At 46.4% G+C, this 23268-nt stretch overlaps 1 protein-coding gene across 1 annotated transcript; it reads right to left on the bottom strand.

The window, feature by feature from the left end:
• Positions 1-15975: 15975 nt before the first annotated feature.
• Positions 15976-21366, bottom strand: LOC109864634 (alpha-2Db adrenergic receptor-like). Its single transcript, XM_020452489.2, has one exon. It carries the CDS (start codon positions 19596-19598, stop codon positions 18282-18284), a length of 1317 nt encoding a protein of 438 aa, XP_020308078.1. The 5' UTR covers positions 19599-21366; the 3' UTR covers positions 15976-18281.
• Between the last annotated feature and the right edge of the window lie 1902 nt (positions 21367-23268).

Here is a 23268-nt window from a genome sequence, read left to right as displayed (position 1 = left end):
ACAGGTCACAACCCCACACAGGTCCCAACCCCACACAGGTCACAACCCCACACAGTTCACAACTCCAAACAGGTCACAACCCCACACAGGTCACAACCCCAAACAGGTCCCTTCCCCACACAGGTCACAACCCCACACAGGTCACAACCCCACACAGGTCACAACCCCAAACAAGTCACAACCCCACACAGGTCACAACCCCACACAGGTCACAACCCCACACAGGTCCCAACCCCACACATGTCACAACCCCACACAGGTCACAACCCCACACAGGTCACAACCCCACACAGGTCCCAACCCTACACAGGTCACAACCCCACACAGGTCACAACCCCACACAAGTCCCAACCCCACACATGTCACAACCCCACACAGGTCACAACCTCACACAGGTCACAACCCCACACAGGGCACAACCCCAAACAGGTCACAACCCCACACAGGTCACAACCCCACACAGGTCACAACCCCACAGAGGTCACAAACCCACACAGGTCACAACCCCACACAGATCACAACCCCAAACAGGTCCCAACCCCACACAGGTCCCAACCCCACACAGGTCACAACCCCACACAGGTCACAACCCCACACAGGTCCCAACCCCACACATGTCACAACCCCACACAGGTCACAACCCCACACAGGTCACAACCCCACACAGGTCACAACCCCACACAGGGCACAACCCCACACAGGTCACAACCCCACACAGGGCACAACCCCAAAAAGGTCACAACCCACACAGGTCACAACCCCACACAGGTCACAATCCCACACAGGTCCCACCCCCACACAGGTCACAACCCCACACAGGTCACAACCCCAAACAGGTCACAACCCCACACAGGTCACAACCCCAAACAGGTCCCACCCCCACACAGGTCACAACCCCACACAGGTCACAACCCCAAACAGGTCACAACCCCACACAGGTCACAACCCCAAACAGGTCACAACCCCACAAAGGTCACAACCCCAAACAGGTCACAACCCCACACAGGTCACAACCCCACAGAGGTCACAAACCCACACAGGTCACAACCCCACACAGATCACAAACCCAAACAGGTCCCAACCCCACACATGTCCCAACCCCACACAGGTCACAACCCAACACATGTCACAACCCCACACAGGTCCCAACCCCACACATGTCACAACCCCACACAGGTCACAACCCCACACAGGTCACAACCCCACACAGGTCACAACCCCACACAGGGCACAACCCCAAACAGGTCACAACCCACACAGGTCACAACCCCACACAGGTCACAACCCCAAACAGGTCACAACCCCACACAGGTCACAACCCCAAACAGGTCCCAACCCCACACGTCACAACCCCACACAGGTCACAACCCCACACAGGTCACAACCCCAAACAGGTCCCAACCCCACACAGGTCACAACCCCACAGAGGTCACAACCCCAAACAGGTCACAACCCCAAACAGGTCATAACCCCAAACAGGTCACAACCCCACACAGGTCCCAACCCTACACAGGTCACAACCCCACACAGGTCACAACCCCACACAGGTCCCAACCCCACACATGTCACAACCCCACACAGGTCACAACCCCACACAGGTCACAACCTCACACAGGTCACAACCCCACACAGGGCACAACCCCAAACAGGTCACAACCCACACAGGTCACAACCCCACACAGGTCACAATCCCACACAGGTCACAACCCCACACAGGTCACAACCCCAAACAGGTCCCAACCCCACACAGGTCACAATCCCACACAGGTCACAACCTCACACAGGTCACAACCCCACGCAGGTCACAACCCCACACAGATCACAACACCAAACAGGTCACAACCCCAAACAGGTCACAACCCCAAACAGGTCACAACCCCACACAGGTCCCAACCCTACACAGGTCACAACCCCACACAGGTCACAAACCCACATAGGTCACAACCCCAAACAGGTCACAACCCCAAACAGGTCATAACCCCAAACAGGTCACAACCCCACACAGGTCACAACCCCACACAAGTCCCAACCCCACACATGTCACAACCCCACACAGGTCACAACCCCACACAGGTCACAACCTCACACAGGTCACAACCCCACACAGGGCACAACCCCAAACAGGTCACAACCCACACAGGTCACAACCCCACACAGGTCACAACCCCACACAGGTCACAACCCCAAACAGGTCCCAACCCCACACAGATCACAACCCCAAACAGGTCACAACCCCAAACAGGTCACAACCCCAAACAGGTCACAACCCCAAACAGGTCTCAACCCCACAGAGGTCACAAACCCACACAGTTCACAACTCCAAACAGGTCACAACCCCACACAGGTCACAACCCCAAACAGGTCCCTTCCCCACACAGGTCACAACCCCACACAGGTCACAACCCCAAACAAGTCACAACCCCACACAGGTCACAACCCCACACAGGTCACAACCCCACACAGGTCCCAACCCCACACATGTCACAACCCCACACAGGTCACAACCCCACACAGGTCCCAACCCTACACAGGTCACAACCCCACACAGGTCACAACCCCACACAAGTCCCAACCCCACACATGTCACAACCCCACACAGGTCACAACCTCACACAGGTCACAACCCCACACAGGGCACAACCCCAAACAGGTCACAACCCACACAGGTCACAACCCCACACAGGTCACAACCCCACACAGGTCACAACCCCAAACAGGTCCCAACCCCACACAGATCACAACCCCAAACAGGTCACAACCCCAAACAGGTCACAACCCCAAACAGGTCCCAACCCCACAGAGGTCACAAACCCACACAGTTCACAACTCCAAACAGGTCACAACCCCACACAGGTCACAACCCCAAACAGGTCCCTTCCCCACACAGGTCACAACCCCACACAGGTCACAACCCCACACAGGTCACAACCCCACACAGGTCACAACCCCAAACAAGTCACAACCCCACACAGGTCACAACCCCACACAGGTCACAACCCCACACAGGTCCCAACCCCACACATGTCACAACCCCACACAGGTCACAACCCCACACAGGTCACAACCCCACACAGGTCACAACCCCACACAGGTCACAACCCCAAACAGGTCCCTTCCCCACACAGGTCACAACCCCACACAGGTCACAACCCCACACAGGTCACAACCCCACACAGGTCACAACCCCACACAGGTCCCAACCCCACACAGGTCACAACCCCACACAGGTCACAACCCCAAACAGGTCACAACCCCACACAGGTCACAACCCCAAACATGTCACAACCCCACACAGGTCACAACCCCACACAGGTCACAACCCCACACAGGTCACAACCCCACACAGGGCACAACCCCACACAGGTCACAACCCCACAGAGGTCACAACCCCAAACAGGTCACAACCCCAAACAGGTCATAAACCCAAACAGGTCACAACCCCACACAGGTCACAACCCCACACAGGTCACAACCCCACACAGGGCACAACCCCAAACAGGTCACAACCCACACAGGTCACAACCCCACACAGGTCACAATCCCACACAGGTCACAACCCCACACAGGTCACAACCCCACACAGGTCCCAACCCCACACAGGTCCCAACCCCACACAGGTCCCAACCCCACACAGGTCCCAACCCCACACAGGTCACAACCCCAAACAGGTCACAACCCCACACAGGTCACAACCCCAAACAGGTCCCAACCCCACACAGGTCCCAACCCCACACAGGTCACAACCCCACACAGGTCCCAACCCCACACAGGTCACAACCCCACACAGGTCCCAACCCCACACAGGTCCCAACCCCACACAGGTCACAACCCACACAGGTCACAACCCCACACAGGTCACAATCCCACACAGGTCCCACCCCCACACAGGTCACAACCCCACACAGGTCCCAACCCTACACAGGTCACAACCCCACACAGGTCACAACCCCACACAGGTCCCAACCCCACACATGTCACAACCCCACACAGGTCACAACCTCACACAGGTCACAACCCCACACAGGGCACAACCCCAAACAGGTCACAACCCACACAGGTCACAACCCCACACAGGTCACAATCCCACACAGGTCACAACCCCACACAGGTCACAACCCCACACAGGTCACAACCCCAAACAGGTCCCAACCCCACACAGGTCACAATCCCACACAGGTCACAACCCCACACAGGTCACAAACCCACACAGTTCACAACTCCAAACAGGTCACAACCCCACACAGGTCACAACCCCAAACAGGTCCCTTCCCCACACAGGTCACAACCCCACACAGGTCACAACCCCACACAGGTCACAACCCCACACAGGTCACAACCCCAAACAAGTCACAACCCCACACAGGTCACAACCCCACACAGGTCACAACCCCACACAGGTCCCAACCCCACACATGTCACAACCCCACACAGGTCACAACCCCACACAGGTCACAACCCCACACAGGTCACAACCCCAAACAGGTCCCTTCCCCACACAGGTCACAACCCCACACAGGTCACAACCCCACACAGGTCACAACCCCACACAGGTCACAACCCCACACAGGTCCCAACCCCACACAGGTCACAACCCCACACAGGTCACAACCCCAAACAGGTCACAACCCCACACAGGTCACAACCCCACACAGGTCACAACCCCACACAGGTCACAACCCCACACAGGTCACAACCCCACACAGGTCACAACCCCACACAGGGCACAACCCCACACAGGTCACAACCCCACAGAGGTCACAACCCCAAACAGGGCACAACCTCACACAGGTCACAACCCCACACAGGGCACAACCCCACACAGGTCACAACCCCACACAGGTCCCAACCCCACACAGGTCCCAACCCCACACAGGTCACAACCCCAAACAGGTCACAACCCACACAGGTCACAACCCCACACAGGTCACAATCCCACACAGGTCCCACCCCCACACAGGTCACAACCCCACACAGGTCCCAACCCTACACAGGTCACAACCCCACACAGGTCACAACCCCACACAGGTCCCAACCCCACACATGTCACAACCCCACACAGGTCACAACCCCACACAGGTCACAACCTCACACAGGTCACAACCCCACACAGGGCACAACCCCAAACAGGTCACAACCCACACAGGTCACAACCCCACACAGGTCACAATCCCACACAGGTCACAACCCCACACAGGTCACAACCCCACACAGGTCACAACCCCAAACAGGTCCCAACCCCACACAGGTCACAATCCCACACAGGTCACAACCCCACACAGGTCACAACCCCACACAGGTCACAACCCTTACACATATAGTAGAGAGTACCCCTATCTGGAGGTTTTCTATAAAGAAGACCAGCAGTTATTCCCCCTGCCTAATAATAGTGGTTTGGGTACTTCTACTTGGTCCTCCGTGGTTGCACACTAATACCCTCTGACATCAGCCCAATAAATTATTGGCATAATTAGCCATATAACTCTGAATCCTATAGGGCTTATTAACAAACATTCTTGATGGCTCATTAGCCAATCCCATATGTGCTACTGTATGCATTTATGATCACATGTTAAACTGTTAACACTAGGACTGAACTTGGTGGTGTTGCGCAGATCAATAAGAAACCAGGGAGGTGAAGAAGAGAAAAGGTGAGCGAAAAAAAGACAAGGAGCCCTCTAAGTGGCTTAGAGAAACTCACGCGGAGGAGAGACGGAGGAGGCACAATGCTCGATAACACCACCCACCCTCTCTGTGTCCTGACTAAATGGAACGACGGTGCACTGTAATGTGATTTCCACTCTATTGTTGAATGGATTTTCTGTTCGGTCCTCTAGGAATTCCCTGTCATGATCCCAAAACACCATGTGGTTATAAAACAAAAGTTTACTCAGCCAATTAGAGAAAGAGAAAGTGGTGAAGTGGTGCTTGTTGGGACTGGAGATGAACTCCCACCTTCAGATAGTTGGCCTGAGTAATTCAATTTTGTATAAGGGTTAGTGTTGAGCGATTAACTGAATGTTAATACTGGTAATTAACTACAGTTACCAAAATCCATTGCGTGCCTACTTGTCCGGTGTCGGAGACTGACAGAATAATGCTCTATCGAGAGGGATAGAGAGCATTTGCTTGGCAAGGTAACTCAACCTGAAAATGCATGATCTAAGTGACTGATAGTTGGTATTCAGCAGTCATAAATGTATGCCTTATTTACTTTGAAGAACTACTAAAATAGTGAACAGACAGAAAAGGCCACAACTCTATAGAGATCAGATGATGACTTGGGGAATGAAATAATAAAGTCATCAAATAAAATATTTAATAAAAGGAATGTGAATAAATTATGGTTAATAAAGGATAAGCAGTAATGGGCAGTCACTACCGTCATGGGACTTTTATTTATTGGTTTATTCTGTGTTATTAGAGCATTCAACACACATAAACCAAAAACGGTGATTATTTTTTAATAATAAAAACCAAAACCAAACCAACCCCTTTTGGAACACTAGTTTGCCTTTCCAGTGATAATACAGTGAAATCACCTTCAAAGCTACTGAGTCTATACTTCCTTTTGTTGAAAAGGGTTTAATATATGGGAAGGGTGTGTGTGTGTTGGTGTGTGCGTGTGTACGTGCGTGCTTGTGTGTACACAGGGGTCAAGTGTCAGGTAAATAAACCCATCCCCCTAGAGTTCTCCCTGCTTTGTTTAGTTGCCTCTGGGGGGGCCATCGTAACCTGCCCCTGTCCTTGGGGCGTCATCTGATCTGTTTCATTTATCTTGGACTTTCTCTCCGTCTGTTTGTTTTGTTGCCACAGAGGAATAGCAGTGATCCCCCGTTACATACGTATGTAAAGCTGCTGTCCCACACAGCTGTTCAGTCCCAAGCTGTTCAATCTCCCTCAATCACCACGGTTTGATTTATAACTTCCTGGTGTCCTTGAGAGCCTGGTCTGTGATGCTGTCTCTCTGTCCACCACGAACCTCTAAACTAAAGCATTAGTGGCTGGGAGCATTGACCGCAAGGTCTACTTCTGGGGATTAAAATAGTTGGGAGTCCAAAAAGAAAGCTAGAGAAATTAGTCTGGAAATAAGTCTGGATGGAAAACAGAGCAACTTTAGGTCTCAATGGCTGGTTGGTTTGTATTGACGGTCAAATTGTGGAAACTGATGAGAACCGTGCCATCATGGGATGATGATTGTCATGTGAATTACCCCACTGACCGGTGCCATTTATCAACCATCATTCTAGAACCCTGAGAGAGAATGTGTTATAACGACAGCACAGTCAGATCTGCTCTGTTTCTCTGCGCTGTTCCACCATTTTGAGCCGCGACTGGCATTGTTTTGTGGCAATGTAAACTGTATCAGAAGCCTGTCCAAGCTGATGATGATACATTCATCCTAGAGGGAGGGGAAAGTAGAAAACAATAGCCACAATAGTCCAATCTCTACTGGGCTATCAGCCTTGTAGGAACAAAGGAGCCCCTCCTTTCCCCAGCTTCCTCTCCTCTGTCGTTGGGTCTGGTCAAGGTCAGAGATGGAGAAACTCCCTCATGTCTCCCACGTTTCCCTCCTCTTTCTGGGCCAGCAGACTCCATGTCTACTCCCTCTGTATCCCACTATAGGTTTAAATGACAATGTGTAATTTTTTACTGTAGCTATCTATTCAACTCCATCTCTATCAGTGTTTCCTGAATGTTGGTAGGCTGCCTTTAGTTATTCCTGAGTCATGGCTAAAGCCTGGGTTTCAAACGTGAAAGTAATTTAAGCAGCTCACATGAGTTTTAAAGGTTTGGGAGCCACGGCTCTATATCCAACTCTTTCTGAAAACAATATTGTTTGCATAATATTGAAGGATACACAGGCTGTTATTTCTACATGTTTAGTAAAGAGCAAAGAAGCACAACAGATTGTGAGCTGCCTTCACTGCTCCTTGAAATGGATGCTCATTGCTCACAACGTAAAGAGCCGCAATGCTGTTTCTCACGTCTTTCTCAGTATGTGGTCGTTCGAATGTCTGTATGACAAAATACAAGCTGTTGTATAACTGCTGAGCCTGGAGGTTGAGCAGATGCAATACAGCTACCAATCATATGGTTAGATCGTCTATGTGAGTTATGATGCCCAGTGAAGCATCCCGGTGAACTCCATAACTTTATATCGATGATCAAAGGACAGATAACAGAGCAGGAATTTTCTAAGGAGTGTGGATGCCAAGACCTGAGCAGGGAGGAGGAGGTGGAGGAGGGGGTGCAGGAGGAAGGGGGGGTGAAGGGGGAGGGAGGAGTAGGTGGCAAGGAAGAGGACTAGGGGGAGGGGAGGATGAGGAGGGGTGAGGGGTGAAGGAGAAATGGGAACAGGGAGACAAGAGGAGGAGGGGGAGGGGTGAAGGTGGAAGGGGACAAGGTGACAAGAGGAGGAGGGGGAGGGGTGAAGGTGGAAGGGGAAAAGGAGACAAGAGGAGGAGGGGGAGGGATGGAGGAGTGGAGGTGGAGGAGGAGAATAATGAAGGGGAAGAGGAGGAGGGGGAGGGGGATGAATGCGGGGGTTACAGAGGAGGAGGAGGGGAGGAGGAGACGAAGGAGGGGGAAGGGGGAAGGGAGGAGTGGGGGGAGGATGAAGAAAATGAAAGGGAGGAAGAGGAGGGGGAAGGGTATGAGTGGAGGAGGAGGAAGAGGAGGCTGAGGGTGAAGAGGAGGAGTGGGAGGAGGAACAGGAGGAGGAGAATGAATTAAGAGTACCATAATTATGGAAAGGTAGAGGATGGATAAGAGGAGGAGGAGGAGCAGGAGGGGGAAGTGATGAAGGGGAGGATGAGGACGAGGAAAATAAAGGGGAGGAGGGGGACGGGAATGAAGGAGGAGGAAGAGGTGGAGGAGGAGGAGGGGGAGGAAGAGGAGGCGGAGACAGGAAAAGGGTGGAGGGGGAGGAGGAAATTAAGAGGACCATAATTATGGAGAGTAAGAGGTGGAGGAAGAGGAGGAGGGGGGAGAATGAGGAGAAGATGGAGGAGGAGGAGGCGGCGGAGGAGGCAGTAAAGAAGCAACAGAAGCCTACATTAATGAGTCCAGCAATAATATCAGGCAATTCCATGAATTGTGAATTATGTTCAGTTGTAGTTTTTTTCCTAAATTTAGGGTAAAAATCTAATGGGGTTTTCAATGGGGTGGTTTTTAAGCTACTGAACCTGGTGGGTAAATGTGGCCAGTGGTTAAATGCGGCCAGGAGATGGCAATGCTTCAAATAGGCCTAGCTTGTGCATCATTATTACTAGCTATCACTAGCAAACTGAATTTTTTTAAATTGGTAGTTAACTTGATTATTCTTACATGTACAACTACAGTTCTTTGAACTGCATTGGATTGGTATAAACATTAGCCAGAGAGAGTCTTGGCACTATTCCTTTTAAATCCAAGTTACACTGAAATTCATGTTAGAATTTAAACCTAAACTAACTCATGACCTGACCCTAACCTATGACTTCCCCTCCAGTTAAAAGAAGTGACATCCCCAAAAAAAACATGAAAAACAATATTCAACAATAATGGTTCCTAGCCTCACGTCCACGTCCTCACCCATGCTATCTGTCACTGACACTAAATCCTATAAAAATGACATACAACTATTTTTATACAACTACAACTCAATACAAAGGAGCAAATCAGGTCTGAAATCTAACTGACAATAAACTGTATTTCAAATAAAAATTGAAAAACGAATAGAAATAAAGACAAGTATAAAAACAAAAAAATTAAATAACCTTGTTGGGGGAGGTTGAGATAAAAGTAAATGATTTGCCCTCAACGTTAGACACACTGCTGAGAATGCATGTTCACTTTATGAGACAGGGAGTAGAAATAAGATGTCTTACTCGCATCTAGATATTCACTTTAATTACCATAAGGGTAGTGCGTATGGCCCATCTAGGACCTACAGTATATAATAGGCGATGTCAGAGGAAAGCCCATAAAATTGTCAGAGACTCCAGTCACCCAAGTAATAGACTGTCTTCTCTGCTACCACATTGCAAGCGGTACCCGCCCCCACACACACACACACTAGCTGTTTATTGTCCATGCATAGTCACTTCACCCCTACCTACATGTACACATTTCTTCAACTTACCTGGAAGCCCACACACTGACTCGGTACCACCCCTGTATATAGCCTCGTTATTATCATTTTATTGTGTTCATTTTTATTATTTTTAACTTTTGCTTATTTTGTAAATATTTTCTTAACTCTTATTGAACTGCACTATTGATTAAGGGCTTGTAAGTAAGCATTTCACGGTAAGGTCTACACCTGTTGTATTCTGCACGTGTGATAAATAATGTTTGATTTGATTTATGATTGTAGTTTATGTTGAGAAATGACACTGCAGTTTGAGTTCCACATGCGTGGGAGAGAGAGAGAGAGAGAGAGAGAGAGAGAGAGAGAGAGAGAGAGAGAGAGAGAGAGAGAGAGAGAGAGAGAGAAAAAAAACACACTCAGCAAAAGAGTTAATTAATCCCAATCCAAAGTACCCTGGCACAGTAGACGGCCCGCTTCTCTAATGAACAGAATTTAGAAATCCATTTAGCTAGCTAACCCACACACGTGCCTGAAAACAAAAACACGCTTAGAGATACTTGTATATATGAACCTGGACACACATACAGTACGCATCAACACAGGAACACACACACACAGGTTGGCATTTATTGGGATGACTCATGTACTCAAGGCAGCTCTGCAGAGTAGTCACTAGCTGTCACAGCCAAAAAGTCATACAAACCAAACTGTTAACTCTAATACATTTTTATGAATTTCTACAATATAGCCAATGTTGACTTTGCAGCTGGCCAATCTAGTGTAAATCTCTCAGTTCTGCCTCCAAGGCCAGATTCATGACCACAAATGCCAACCTGCAACACACACACTGCATCTCCTGGGATGTAGACATTCAATTTGGAGATAAACAACTTACATTTTTAAGGAACCGCTAACGCCACCATTCTCAGCGTCAGAAGGCCCAGAGCAGAAAGGACAGACATGGGATTTGGCGATCCGGCACAGAAAAGGCCCTTTTTAAAATCTCCAGCCTGCACAGATGTCTGCATGGGCTTGAAAAGGCCATTTGGTTTGAATGGTATCAAAACTGACGTACAGTAAATCTCTCTCTCCTACTCCTGCGAAGACTTTAGTTCACTTCCCCACCATGGACTCCTATTAGAAGTGGGAGGATAGGCAACAGGCCTGTCAGTCGCATCTACAGTATAATCACTGACTGATGTTACAACATTACACTCCACACTCTGTAGCAGAGAGAAGCCACCTGGAGGCAAATGACAGTCTCTGCTGTATTCGCATTGATAAAGACGCGTGAAATGAGGAAACAACTGTCTGTCTGGTATTAGTCACATTCTAGGAGACTGTACTGTCGACAGCCCCACCGTTGGTCAGCTTTGTACAGTGTTAGCGAGAGCCTTTTTTTTAACAAGTCAATGTAACTCTCAGGTGTTTACACACGTTATACCTGGTTGGGTCCTGTGTTCTCTCCAAGTAATGTTGAAAGACCTGTTCTTTTTTTATGATCATTTTCTATTTTGTAAAGTGTATTGAGACGTGTTACATGCACGTTAAATAGATTTGAATTTGATTTGATATTCTTGCAAATCCTGGTGTGGTGAGTATTGTTAATTCTGTCTTACTTAAAGGGAAGTGCTGATCCCTCAATGACCCTGTGCTTTCCCAGGTAACTCCCCTATAGTGTTAGCTCTCTTGGACCAGTTGTTTATCCTGTGTTCCCCTATAGCTGCCTCTCCTGTAATTTCCCAGGTTCCAATAGAAATTGGGTAGCTATAGTGTTAGCAGGTCCTGTATTGTATTACCTGCAGTTTCCCTATAGCAGTCTCTCCTGTGATCCCCTGCAGATAACAGTATTAAGTGTTAGCTGCTCCTGGGCCTAGTGTTGTATTAGCTGTAGGTGACCAACCACTAGCAGGTTAATTTAAACTAGGACAGACACTGCCTTATGTGATCTGCTCCCTCTCTCTTCCCCTGACATCAGCTGATTTAGTGACAATCTGCCACGTGTCACTTTCTGCAGACACACAGGTCCTGGGATTGACGAATCGACTGGCCTTGTACGCTTCCAGCCTTATCTTGTTAAAAAACAATTGAAGAAAAGCAATTACCTGTGTGTTCCCATTGTGTCAGAAACAATAACAACGTAACAGGTGTAAGAACCAGGCTACTCTCGTTCTCTCTCTGGTCTTCAAAGGAGACCCTTACTTTCTTCCTCCATCCCATCTTGAAACATTTATAACCTTTCCCCGTGCCGGGCCTGTTGTGCCTGCAAAGCAAATAGCCTTGCTCATCCTGTCGACCTAAACAACCCCTCGCCTCGCAGCCCCTTCTCGGAGACTTCAAACCGTCAGATTTATCCCTTCCTTTAAAAACGGGCAGTGCACGCTTCCTTGATTTCCTTGTTTTGGTCCCATCCGTCCTGGTCACGTAAGTCTGGAGCTCTCGTTATGTACTAAGGGAGGGGAGAGGTCAGGCGTCAACGTAGCTCTTCTCTTCCTGGACTATTCTCCCTGTGGCTTTATTTAAAACTGAGAATATGAGGACATAAGAGGCTGTTCCATGTAGCTGAAGTGGCCCTCGAGAAAGTTGATGGCCACACACCCACTCATGTGGGGCTTATATACCCTTGATCTCCTGACTGTAAAATTAGCCTAGGCCTAGTATATCTACCACCTAGGGATGCAAATTGTTCTCTGTTTGGGGAATTACATAAAACATTTTACCATGTCATTGGATTTACAGTAGGTTAAAAGTTGGGTGAAAGAAATACTTATGTTGATGACTTTTTGCAAATCTTATTAGTTTTCCACATTGTGTCAACGTCATCACATTGATTCTTTGGGGTTGAAATGACATGGAAACAATGTTGATTGAACCGGTTTTTGCCCAGTGGGTGGTTTGGGCATTGAGACAGGGTTCTGGGGAGTGTTAGTGTAGCATGAGAAGAGAAGAGGCCCATAGAGATTACACATGGATCAAGGCACAGAGAAACAGCACTGCTAATTAAACAGCGTTATGTTCCATGTTTGCCTCAATGGAGCAGTTGATTAGAAAGATAATTGAATTGGGTAGCAAAATTTGACAGGGGAGTTTTATGTCTCGTCCAATCATAATTGAAAACAGCACAATGTTATCACAAAACAAATAGCATATCCTGTAAGTGCTTGATTATTGTTTCTCATTCTTGACACCTGGAAATGTGACGAAGGCAAGTATAATGTAGAGTGCCTTCAGAAAGTATTCATACCCTTTAAATTGTTGAACATTTTGTTGTTACAGCCTGAATTCAAAATGGATAAGTTGTTGTGTTCTTCTCACCCATCTACACACAATACCCCATCATGACAAAGTGAAAACATGTTTGTAGAAAGTTGAACAAATTCCTTTGAAAATGAAATACAGAAATATCTCATTTACATAAGTATTCACATCCCTAAGTCAATACTTTGTGGAAGCACCTTTGGCAGAGAGTACAGCTGTGAGTATTTCTGGGTAAGTCTGTAAGAGCTTTCCTCACCTGGATTGTGCATCATTTGCCCATTACTCTTTTCAAAATTCTTCAAGCTCTGTCAAATTGGTTATTTTCAGGTCTTGCCAAAGATTTTCAAGTAGATTTAGTAAATCAAAACTACAACTCGGCTATTGAGGGACATTCACTGTCTCCTTGGTAAGCAACTCCACTATGGACTTGGCCTTATGTTTTAAGTTATTGTCCTGCTGAAGGTAAATTCATCTCCCAGTGTCTGTTGGAATGCAGACTGAACAAGGTTTTCCTCTAGGATTTTGCCTGTGCTTAGCTCCATTCCGTTTCTTTTTTATCCTGAAAAACTCCCCAGTCCTTAACGATTACAAGCATACCCATAACATGATGCAGCCACTACTAAGCTTGAAAGTATGGAGAGTGGTACTTGCCCCATAAAGACTTTGTATTCAGGACAAAAAGTGAATTGCTTTGCCACATTTCTTTGCAGTATTACTTAAATGCTTTGTTGCAAATAGGATGCATGTTTAGAATATGTTTTATTCTGTACAGGCTTCCTTCTTTTTGCTCTGGCAATTAGGTTAGTATTGTGGAGTAACTACAATGTTATTGATCCATCCTCAGTTTTCGCTTATTAACATTCAACTCTGTAACTGTTTTAAAGTCACCATTGACGACATGGTGAAATCCCTGAGCAGTGTCCTTCCTCTCTGGTAACTGAGTTAAGAAGGACACCTGTGTATTTGTAATGACTGGGTGTATTAATACACCATCCAAAGTGTAATAAATTCACCAGGCTCAAACAGATATTCAATGTCTGCTTTATTTTTTTTTATACCCATCTACCAATAGGTGCCCTTCTTTGTGAGACATTGGAAAACCTCCCTGGTCTTTATGGTTGAATATGTGATTGAAATTCACTGCTCAACTGAGGGACCTTACAGATAATTGTATGTGTGGGGTACAGAGATGAGGTAGTCATTCAGAATCATGTTAAACACTATTATTGTATACGGAGTGAGTCCATGCAACTTATGAAGCAAATTTTTTCCTCCGTAACTTATTTAGGCTTGCCGTATAAAGGGGTAGAATACCTATTGAATACTTATTAACTCAAGACATTTCAGCTTCACATTTTTTATACATTTGTAAACATTTCTAAAAACATAATTGCACTTTGACATTATGGGGTATTGTGTACAGGCCAGGCTGTAACACAACAAAATGTGGGAAAGGTTAAGGAGTGTGAATACTTTCTGAAGTCACTATATATGCTACATCGAGTATATATCCATTGATAAATTACATTACACACCAATAACACATTTACAGAACTGTGATCTTGATGGTTTGAAAATAATTGATTTGGAATTAAGCTGATGATGATTCAATCTTAGGTCAAAAGTGAAGAGTTATACCTGGGGGGAAAAGCTATTTATGTGAAACATTTGAATGAATTCCACCAACAGCAGATGTGTTTGAGCTAAATATATGTATAGTCTCCATCGTCAAATCAGTCCTACATATCTCATGCACCTCTATTTCTGTTTATAAATAATATGCAGCCCTCTTCAAACCATCTCCCTTAGAGATAAAATAGACATAAAAAATAGTGCCTGATCACTCCCGCCCCGTACAACCACCTCCTGAATACCTCCAAAACAACTTGTTAAAGCATTTCTACTTCAGTAAAACCCAGGAGAACCGAATAATGCCTTGTTTGATTTCTTATTTTTCTCAGCCACTTGACTGTTAAATACTCTTAGTCCAGTTTAGTGTGTTTGGCACCATGCCAATACGTCTGATGGCATTGGGACTTTGAAGACATTCTTCAGTGGATATAAATAGTGTATTTATTTCTCACCCCCTGCCAGGGCTCAGACAATAGAACCAAGATGGCTTCCCTCTCCCTGACCACATTCTGTTTTTCTCATGCACTAGTATCCCTATATCACCATATTCTCTATAATACTGTATTTGAATTTTACATCCCATGTATGTCTTGAACGACCCAACATGAGACATGACTCAGTTCAAGTGTAACAGGTTCTGATTGGCTATCTATAGAACAAAGGTCCAAAGCAACATGTACATCTATCCTACATGATAAGTATGTGGCTTCTCTGGGTATTAAAACCACAGCCTTAGAGTCGCTAGCCTATATTTCCTCATAATGTCATTTGTCAGTCTCCACATCGCCTTCTGCTTAACACTTCACCCAGCAGCTCTACAGTATACGATGTACCCATGACAACATTCGCTGTCAGTCTCCACATCGCCTTCTGCTTAACCCTTCACCCAGCAGCTCTACAGTATATGATGTACCCATGACAACATTCACTGTCAGTCTCCACATCCAACACATCTAGAGATCTAACGCACATGTCTTCTTTGACATCACTGAATCACTCTCATGTTGCTCCTGTCTGCAATATGGCCAATTGTGGATTTATTTGTCATGGTAGAAAAGTCTTGAGGCTTTGTTGGTTTAAAAAATGTAGATACAGTAAATAAAGAGTTGGAATTCAAAGCATTCAGCCTACTGTTTAAATTAGACCAAGCATAATACTGCAATATCAAACAGAACAAAGAGGGTTAGAGAGCAAAGCTTGGGTAACGACGTGACTCCATTGTTGAACCAATACTGGCTCCATCTCACCGGGGGCCTGGCAGACCACAAAGCTGAAGACGTTCACCTAGGTAGCAGTAGACAACGTACAGACAGAGGTAGTAGTTGTTTTCAATCTGTTCCTCTCCCTCTCTCTCTCTCTCTCTCTTTGTCTCTCTCTCTCTTTGTCCCTCTCCCTCTCTTTGTCTCTCTCTCTCTTTTGTCTCTCTCTCTCTTTGTCCCTCTCCCTCTCTATCTCTTTGTCCCTCTCCCTCTCCCTCTCTCTCTTTGTCCCTCTCTCTCTCTCTCTCCCTCTCTCTCTCTCTCTCTCTCTCTGTCTCTCTGTCTCTCTCTCTCTTTGTCTCTCTCTCTTTGTCTCTCTGTCTCTCTCTCTTTGTCTCTCTGTCTCTCTCTCTTTGTCTCTCTGTCTCTCTCTCTTTGTCTCTCTGTCTCTCACGCGCACACATGGTGAGGCTGGTAAAAGGGAGGATAGCTAATGTTAATGGCTGGAATGGAGTGAATGGATTGGTATCAAACTATGTGTTTGATGTGTTTTATACCGCTAAGTACATGCCGTTCTAGCCTGTCCTCCCCAATGATGGTGCCACCAGCCGCCTGTGACACACACACACACACACACACACAATTATGGAGCATGTAGTGACACATTTGTAGTGACACAAGTTTTCTATTTCCAAAGGTTAAAACATGGAGCCCACTCAATAATGTCTGAGTAATGATTTCAAGGTCTGTTTTTAATCTTCTGGCCAATAGCTTCTTCTTTGGCTGAAGATTCAAATAATTGCAGCATACATCATATTAGATTGTGTTTATGCTATGAAGGTGGCTCATACCATAGGCAATTTCTCCCAATCTTCATTTCTCATCACTTATGAGGATGCATTCATTTTAGCAAAAGTGCCAAGCGTGATCGATCTATCTATCTGCTCACACACTGTTTAAATGAGGCACAATATCATGAGATATATTCCCATATCACTATATTTTTCTGATTGATAACAGTTCATATATGGTTTTGCAAACCATTGAATATGCCATGTCACGCATTCGCGTCACAGCATAGTGCCATCGGCGTAGTGCGCGGCGTTTCAGCACCACGGACAACAGCGCATGCATTTGGGGGTTCAGCGATGAGGGAGACCCGAAGCCCACTCAAAGAGATCTGCGTCATCAACTCACCTGACGTCAGTCATAATCGGATACCATTTTAGATAATGGATTAAACACGACTCAAAGTTAATTACATTTTAACACATCTCTATTAAACTCGACCAAGCAATTGCAGCCATTCCTAACTAGTTTGGCTACTCATGAAAGAAATGCCTAAGTAGATGCTACAACCGTGTACAGTGTGAACCTACTGTACACTCAGCTTACACTGCCTTTCCAGCCCAAACTGCCTCAACTTCATCCGAAGCCGAAGGACACTTTCAATTTCTATAATTTCAACTTTTTGTTTTGTTATTGGACTTTTTATGCGTTTTGAGATTCTTTGAAAAAAATCAAAGTAATTTTTTAAAATGTCAACTCAGTCTCTCTCATGTCTTATTGATGACAGTTTGATTAATATTATTTTGGGAAAAACCTAAACCTCTCAGTGCCACACACACAGCTCCATCAGCCTCGAAATCTGGGTTATGACTTCACTTTTACTCTGAACTCGATTTTTTTCATATCTTTATGGGACATAAAAGATTAATGAAAGTACAGAAAAGAACGGGTCGTAAAAAGGCCCTGGAATTATGCTGTGGCCTAAATATATGAGTTACCTCACTGAATATTAAACGAATTCCTAACTTTGAAAGCAGGGATCAATATGATTCAGTAGAGCCATATTAAATCATCAATGACAATACTCTATTTAGCTTTTGTTTGAGATATCCTATTTCCTCTGTACATTGTTTCTAATATTCACACATTAGCGCACAACACGAGAGATTTTGATATCATATTATTATTATTATTAAATAAAAACGTTCCTTTTGGAACGAATATAGTCATTCAGAGGTGCAGGGATGCGTGCTTAGGTGAAGAACTGACGTCTGTTTCGATGAGCAGTGACGCACAGTCAGTCAGTCACAGCTTCAAAGTGACCCTTCTTTTCAAGTGGTATTAGTGCGTTTTGAAGTCCGGCATACGATTTTCTTAAACGCTTTACGGAAATCCCTGTTGAAAATGGTATATATCATAGGGTTCACTGAGCTGTTACAGTAGCCAATCCAGAAGAAGGCGTTGAAGAGCGCGCCGGGTATGTAGCAGCTCTCCCTGCAGATCGCGTGCAGGCTGTATGTGAAAAAGAAAGGGAACCAGCAGAGCACGAACACCCCCATCACCACGGCCAGCACGAAGGTGAAGCGCTTCTCGCGCATCTGGGCCACTTTAGTCTTGGACGCAGCCGCCACGAGGTGATGCCGATGTGCCGCGAGGTGATGTCGCTGGGCCACCAGGGTCGCGTTGGTAGCGTTTTTGGGGTCTTGGAAAAGCTGCGAGGCGCGCGCTGAGGCCCAGGAGAGACGGCAGCTCTGTGGCGGGCAGCAGTCCGAGACCTCCACCTTCCTACGCTTGGAGAAGCGGTGGTTCGGTGGTTTGTTGTCCGACGCACAGCAGCTCTCCTCCAAGTCGATATAATCCAGCTCCTCCTGCCTGTGGTGGTCCTCGGAGCTCTGGCTACTGGGGCTCTCCATCTCCATCCGCTCCTTCCTCACGAAGCACGTCTCGGACTGAGAGGGCTGCCTCTCCAGGCCGGTCTTAGCCACGAACACGGTGGAGGAGCGCTGCTTGGCCACTTTATAGATTTTACAGTACACCAGGATCATGATGAGGCCCGGGGCGAAGAAGGACACGAGGCAAGAAGATAGGATGTACCAGGTCTCGTTGTTTAACAGACACTCATGCTCGTTGTGCTTGGTCATGATGAGAGGTGGGAAGGAGATGACGGCGGAGATGACCCACACCACGGCTATCATGGACTTGATTCGCTTGGGGGTCCGCTTCAGGTTGTAGCTCACGGCCTTGGTGACTGACCAGTAGCGGTCCAGACTGATGGCGCACAGGTGGACTATGGAGGAGGTGCAGAAGAGGACGTCCAGTGCCAGATAAAAGGCGCACCAGGTGCTCCCAAAGTACCAGTAACCCATGACCTCATTGGCAAGGGAGAACGGGATGACCAGTGTCGCCACGAGGATGTCTGCGCACGCCAGGGACACCAGGAAAAGGTTCTGGGGGGCGCGGAGAGCCCGGCTGGTGAGCACGGCCACGATGACCAGCGCGTTACCGACGATGGTGACCAGAATGATCACGGTGACCACAAGGATTATGAGCGCGGAGCCCACCTCCGTTTGCGGGAGAGGTCTTGGGGCGCTCGAGGTGTTGGTATCCTGCGAGGTATTGGTAACGGTGGTAAACTTGGCTACATCCATCCTGAACGCATCTTCTCTTGATTAATTTTGTGTGTGTGTCTTTCCGCCCCAAAACACTTAACTTGGAAGCATTCAAATGTTGATCAAGTCATTAGTCCTAGAGAATGTAATCAGTGGAGACGCGCTGTGCGTTAGGTTGTGTGATCAGTGTACAGATATAGAGCACATTGGTAAAATACCCAAGGGCCCATTGCGTCCTGGCGAGCTGCACTCATCTTCAGTTCCATAGAGGGTCCGCAAAATGTTGGCGACACAAGCCCAGCTCGCTCCGTGGCCACAACGTATCCAGTATGTGGTTGCCACTATAAAGTCCGGAAACCAGATAAGTAAGTCTACATGTTAGGCTAACGTTCCAGGAGTATTAGCAACATTTTGTTTCTGTTATCTCTCGGTCTTTCCCGTGCGCAGTGCTGTAGTTTTTTTTGTTAAAGCCTTGTGTCGCCAGTTACGCACAAGAGGCAGCGCACTGCGAGACACACACTGCTAGTGGAATTTGTGTGCATGCGGGAGTGAAGTGGGTGACATCACTCCTAAGACCAACCTATCGTCAAACTAAGCGAAAGAGAGAGAGAAAGGGAGAAAGAGAGAGAGCGAGAGAGGTCTGAGTTTACTTTGGATAAGGAACAGCTGAGGGGAGACTGCAGGTGGCTAGAATTACCTGTTTGGTTATTTTCTATTTCCAAACCTGATTCACCTCTTATCCACATAAAAAATAGTACAGCCCAGCTACATGTTATAATGGAAGTTGATTAATAAAAATTAGAGTAATGTATCCATCACCATCATCAACTGTTATTATCATTATCATTATCATATCATCATCACATGTAGAACAGCATGAATGGTATGTCAGCCTATATGTTGACTTTGGGGTAAAGTTCACAACTACCATTACAAAGTGATCCATTTTAAGCAGGAAACAAGGTGTCTGCTGACATGATCATCTGTGATGAGATGCTGTGTGTGTGTGTGTGTGTGTGTGTGTGTGTGTGTGTGTGTGTGTGTGTGTGTGTGTGTGTGTGTGTGTGTGTGTGTGTGTGTGTGTGTGTGTGTGTGTGTGTGTGTGTGTGTGTGTGTGTGTGTGTGTGTGTGTGTGCGTGCGTGTCTATAAACATAATCTCCAATGTAAGCATTGCTGGGAGGTTTAGGGACAAACAAAACATGTCTATTCATCTTTCATAGCTTGATGTGTTGTTTACTTGATTTACTTTGACCATTCCGTCTGGTATGTCTTCTTCTTCGCTCCCTGAACTTCACTCATGCAATGCTGAGCAGATAATAAAGAGATTGAAACTGTACAGATTGATATTCTTTTCAAACCAGCAAATTAGCCATGTTTAAATAATGTCTCAATGTACAGACGATAGCAATGATAACACGACTTACATTATACATTCACCACACTCTCTCTCTTTTCCATAGAACACAAGGAGATTGAAATGAGAAAAATACCTGGCTGACCGTTTAGCCCCTCGGAACACATTTGCTGTAGGGAGCTAGCCTAGTGATATAACATAATGCTCTGTTCAGCTGTGCTGTGGCAGGGCTGGGTGTAAAACTATTTAACCATTAGAAGCGTGGAGATAAGAGGATGGAGGAGACAAAGCTATCACAGCCACTTAGGGTCACGGGGCAAAGCGTGGCTGATTGCTATTCGACAAAGCACAGCTCTGTTCTGAATGCACTGGTGCAGATGTATGACAATTGTGTAATTTTATGTTCAGGAGCAAAAAAAACCCAGGGCAAATCAAATGTTATTTTTCACATGCTTTGTAAACAACAAGTGGACACAAACAGTGAAATGCTTACTTACGGGCCCTTCTCAACAATGCAGATACAAAATAAAATACAAAATAGAAAACTAATAACACAAGAAATAAAAACAAAGTGAGTAACGATTATTTGGCTCTGTACCAGCACAGAGTCAATGTGCATGCGTACGAGGTAATTGAGGTAAATATGTAAGTACTGTATACTGTAGGTAGGGATAAAGATGAGGCACCAGGATTGAAAATAGGCAGTGGCAGCAGCTAATGTGATTATTCAAAGTTTTAGTGCACAAGGGGGTCAATGCAGATGATCTGGGTAGGTATTTGGTTAACTATTTAGCAGTCTATGGCTTGAGAATGGATGCCATTCATGGTCCTGTTGGTTCCAGACTTGGTGCATCGTATCGCTTGCTGTGTGGTAGAAGAGAGAACATTCTATGACTTGGGTGGCTGGAGTCTATGACCATTTTTACGGCCTTCCTTTGACGGCTTGGTATAGAGGTCCTGGATTGCAGGGAGCTCGGCCCCAGTGATGTACTGGGTTGTACAAACTACCCTTTGTAGTTCCTTCTGGTCGGATGCCAAGCAGTTACCATATCAAGAGGAGATGCAGCCAGTCAAGATGCTCTCAATGGTGCAGCTGTAGAACTTTTTGAGGATCTAAGGGCCCACGCCAAAGCACTCCATTTGCAATGGAAACAGGGTGTGCAGACAGGAGGGTTGAGTGTGTATGTTCTCTTCTGAGTGTGTGACATTGTACATGTGTCTTGTTCTGAGTGGTTGTGTGTTATTTTGAGTGTGTGCATGCAATACGTTGTGTGTTATTTTGAGTGTGTCCGTGCAATACGGTGTGTGTTATTTTGAGTGTGTACGTACAATATGGTGTGTGTTATTTTGAGTGTGTAAGTACAATTCGGTGTGTGTTATTTTGAGTGTGTGCGTGCAATATGGTGTGTGTTATTTTGAGTGTGTACGTACAATATGGTGTATGTTATTTTGAGTGTGTAAGTACAATTCGGTGTGTGTTATTTTGAGTGTGTGCACACAATACAGTGTGCGTTATTTTGAGAGTGTATGCAATATGGTGTGTGTTATTTTGAGTGTGTACGTACAATATGGTGTGTGTTATTTTGAGTGCGTGCACACAATACAGTGTGCGTTATTTTGAGAGTGTATGCAATATGGTGTGTGTTATTTTGAGTCTGTGTGTGCAATACGGTGTATGTTATTTTGAATGTGTGCGTGTGTTGTCAGGATGCTCAGTTTTAGCATCCCTCTGCAGGGGTACATGCAGCAGTGGTCCCCTCTCACCCTCCTCACCACCAACCCCCCATCCATCCCTGAATCTGAGCTATAAATCCCAATGAGTGCTGAGTGCTGAGAGGTACTGCCCACCTAAAGGGAGACTGTCACAGTGGATCAGAGCTAGGCCTGGTGCTGCAGATATGGCCCCAGTGCTCCACCTGTAATACAGACACAGAACATTAGTCTCACAGGCCCAGACCCACCTCAGCTCACCTCTGCTCCAGTCCAGTCATTATCAGGACGACATGCTCTTTCAGATAGTAGCAAGCAGAAAAATACACAAAAACATTTGTAGGTCATACAGTTGCAAGGCTATTTGGGGTTTTAAAAAGGAGAGAGGTAATGTTTAGAACATTCAGAGATGTACAACTGTAGTGTATTCTGTAACTTTTCATCAGCTGTGTGAACCATTCTTTCACCTTGTACCCATGAAATAGAGTTTAAAACCAATTGTATACCTGCTCATTTGAAATCAGGTACATTATCGTCCTTTAATAAAGACGTTGAAGGTGTGGTTTGAATAGTTGTAGACATAACACTTCAAGATTCAACTTTTCACCCCATAACGAGATGCAGTCCAATTGTACAGTGTTGTA

The sequence above is a fragment of the Oncorhynchus kisutch genome, linkage group LG19, assembly GCF_002021735.2.
Source record: "Oncorhynchus kisutch isolate 150728-3 linkage group LG19, Okis_V2, whole genome shotgun sequence".
NCBI lineage: Eukaryota > Metazoa > Chordata > Actinopteri > Salmoniformes > Salmonidae > Oncorhynchus > Oncorhynchus kisutch.
This window is presented reverse-complemented; position numbering and strand designations above follow the sequence as displayed.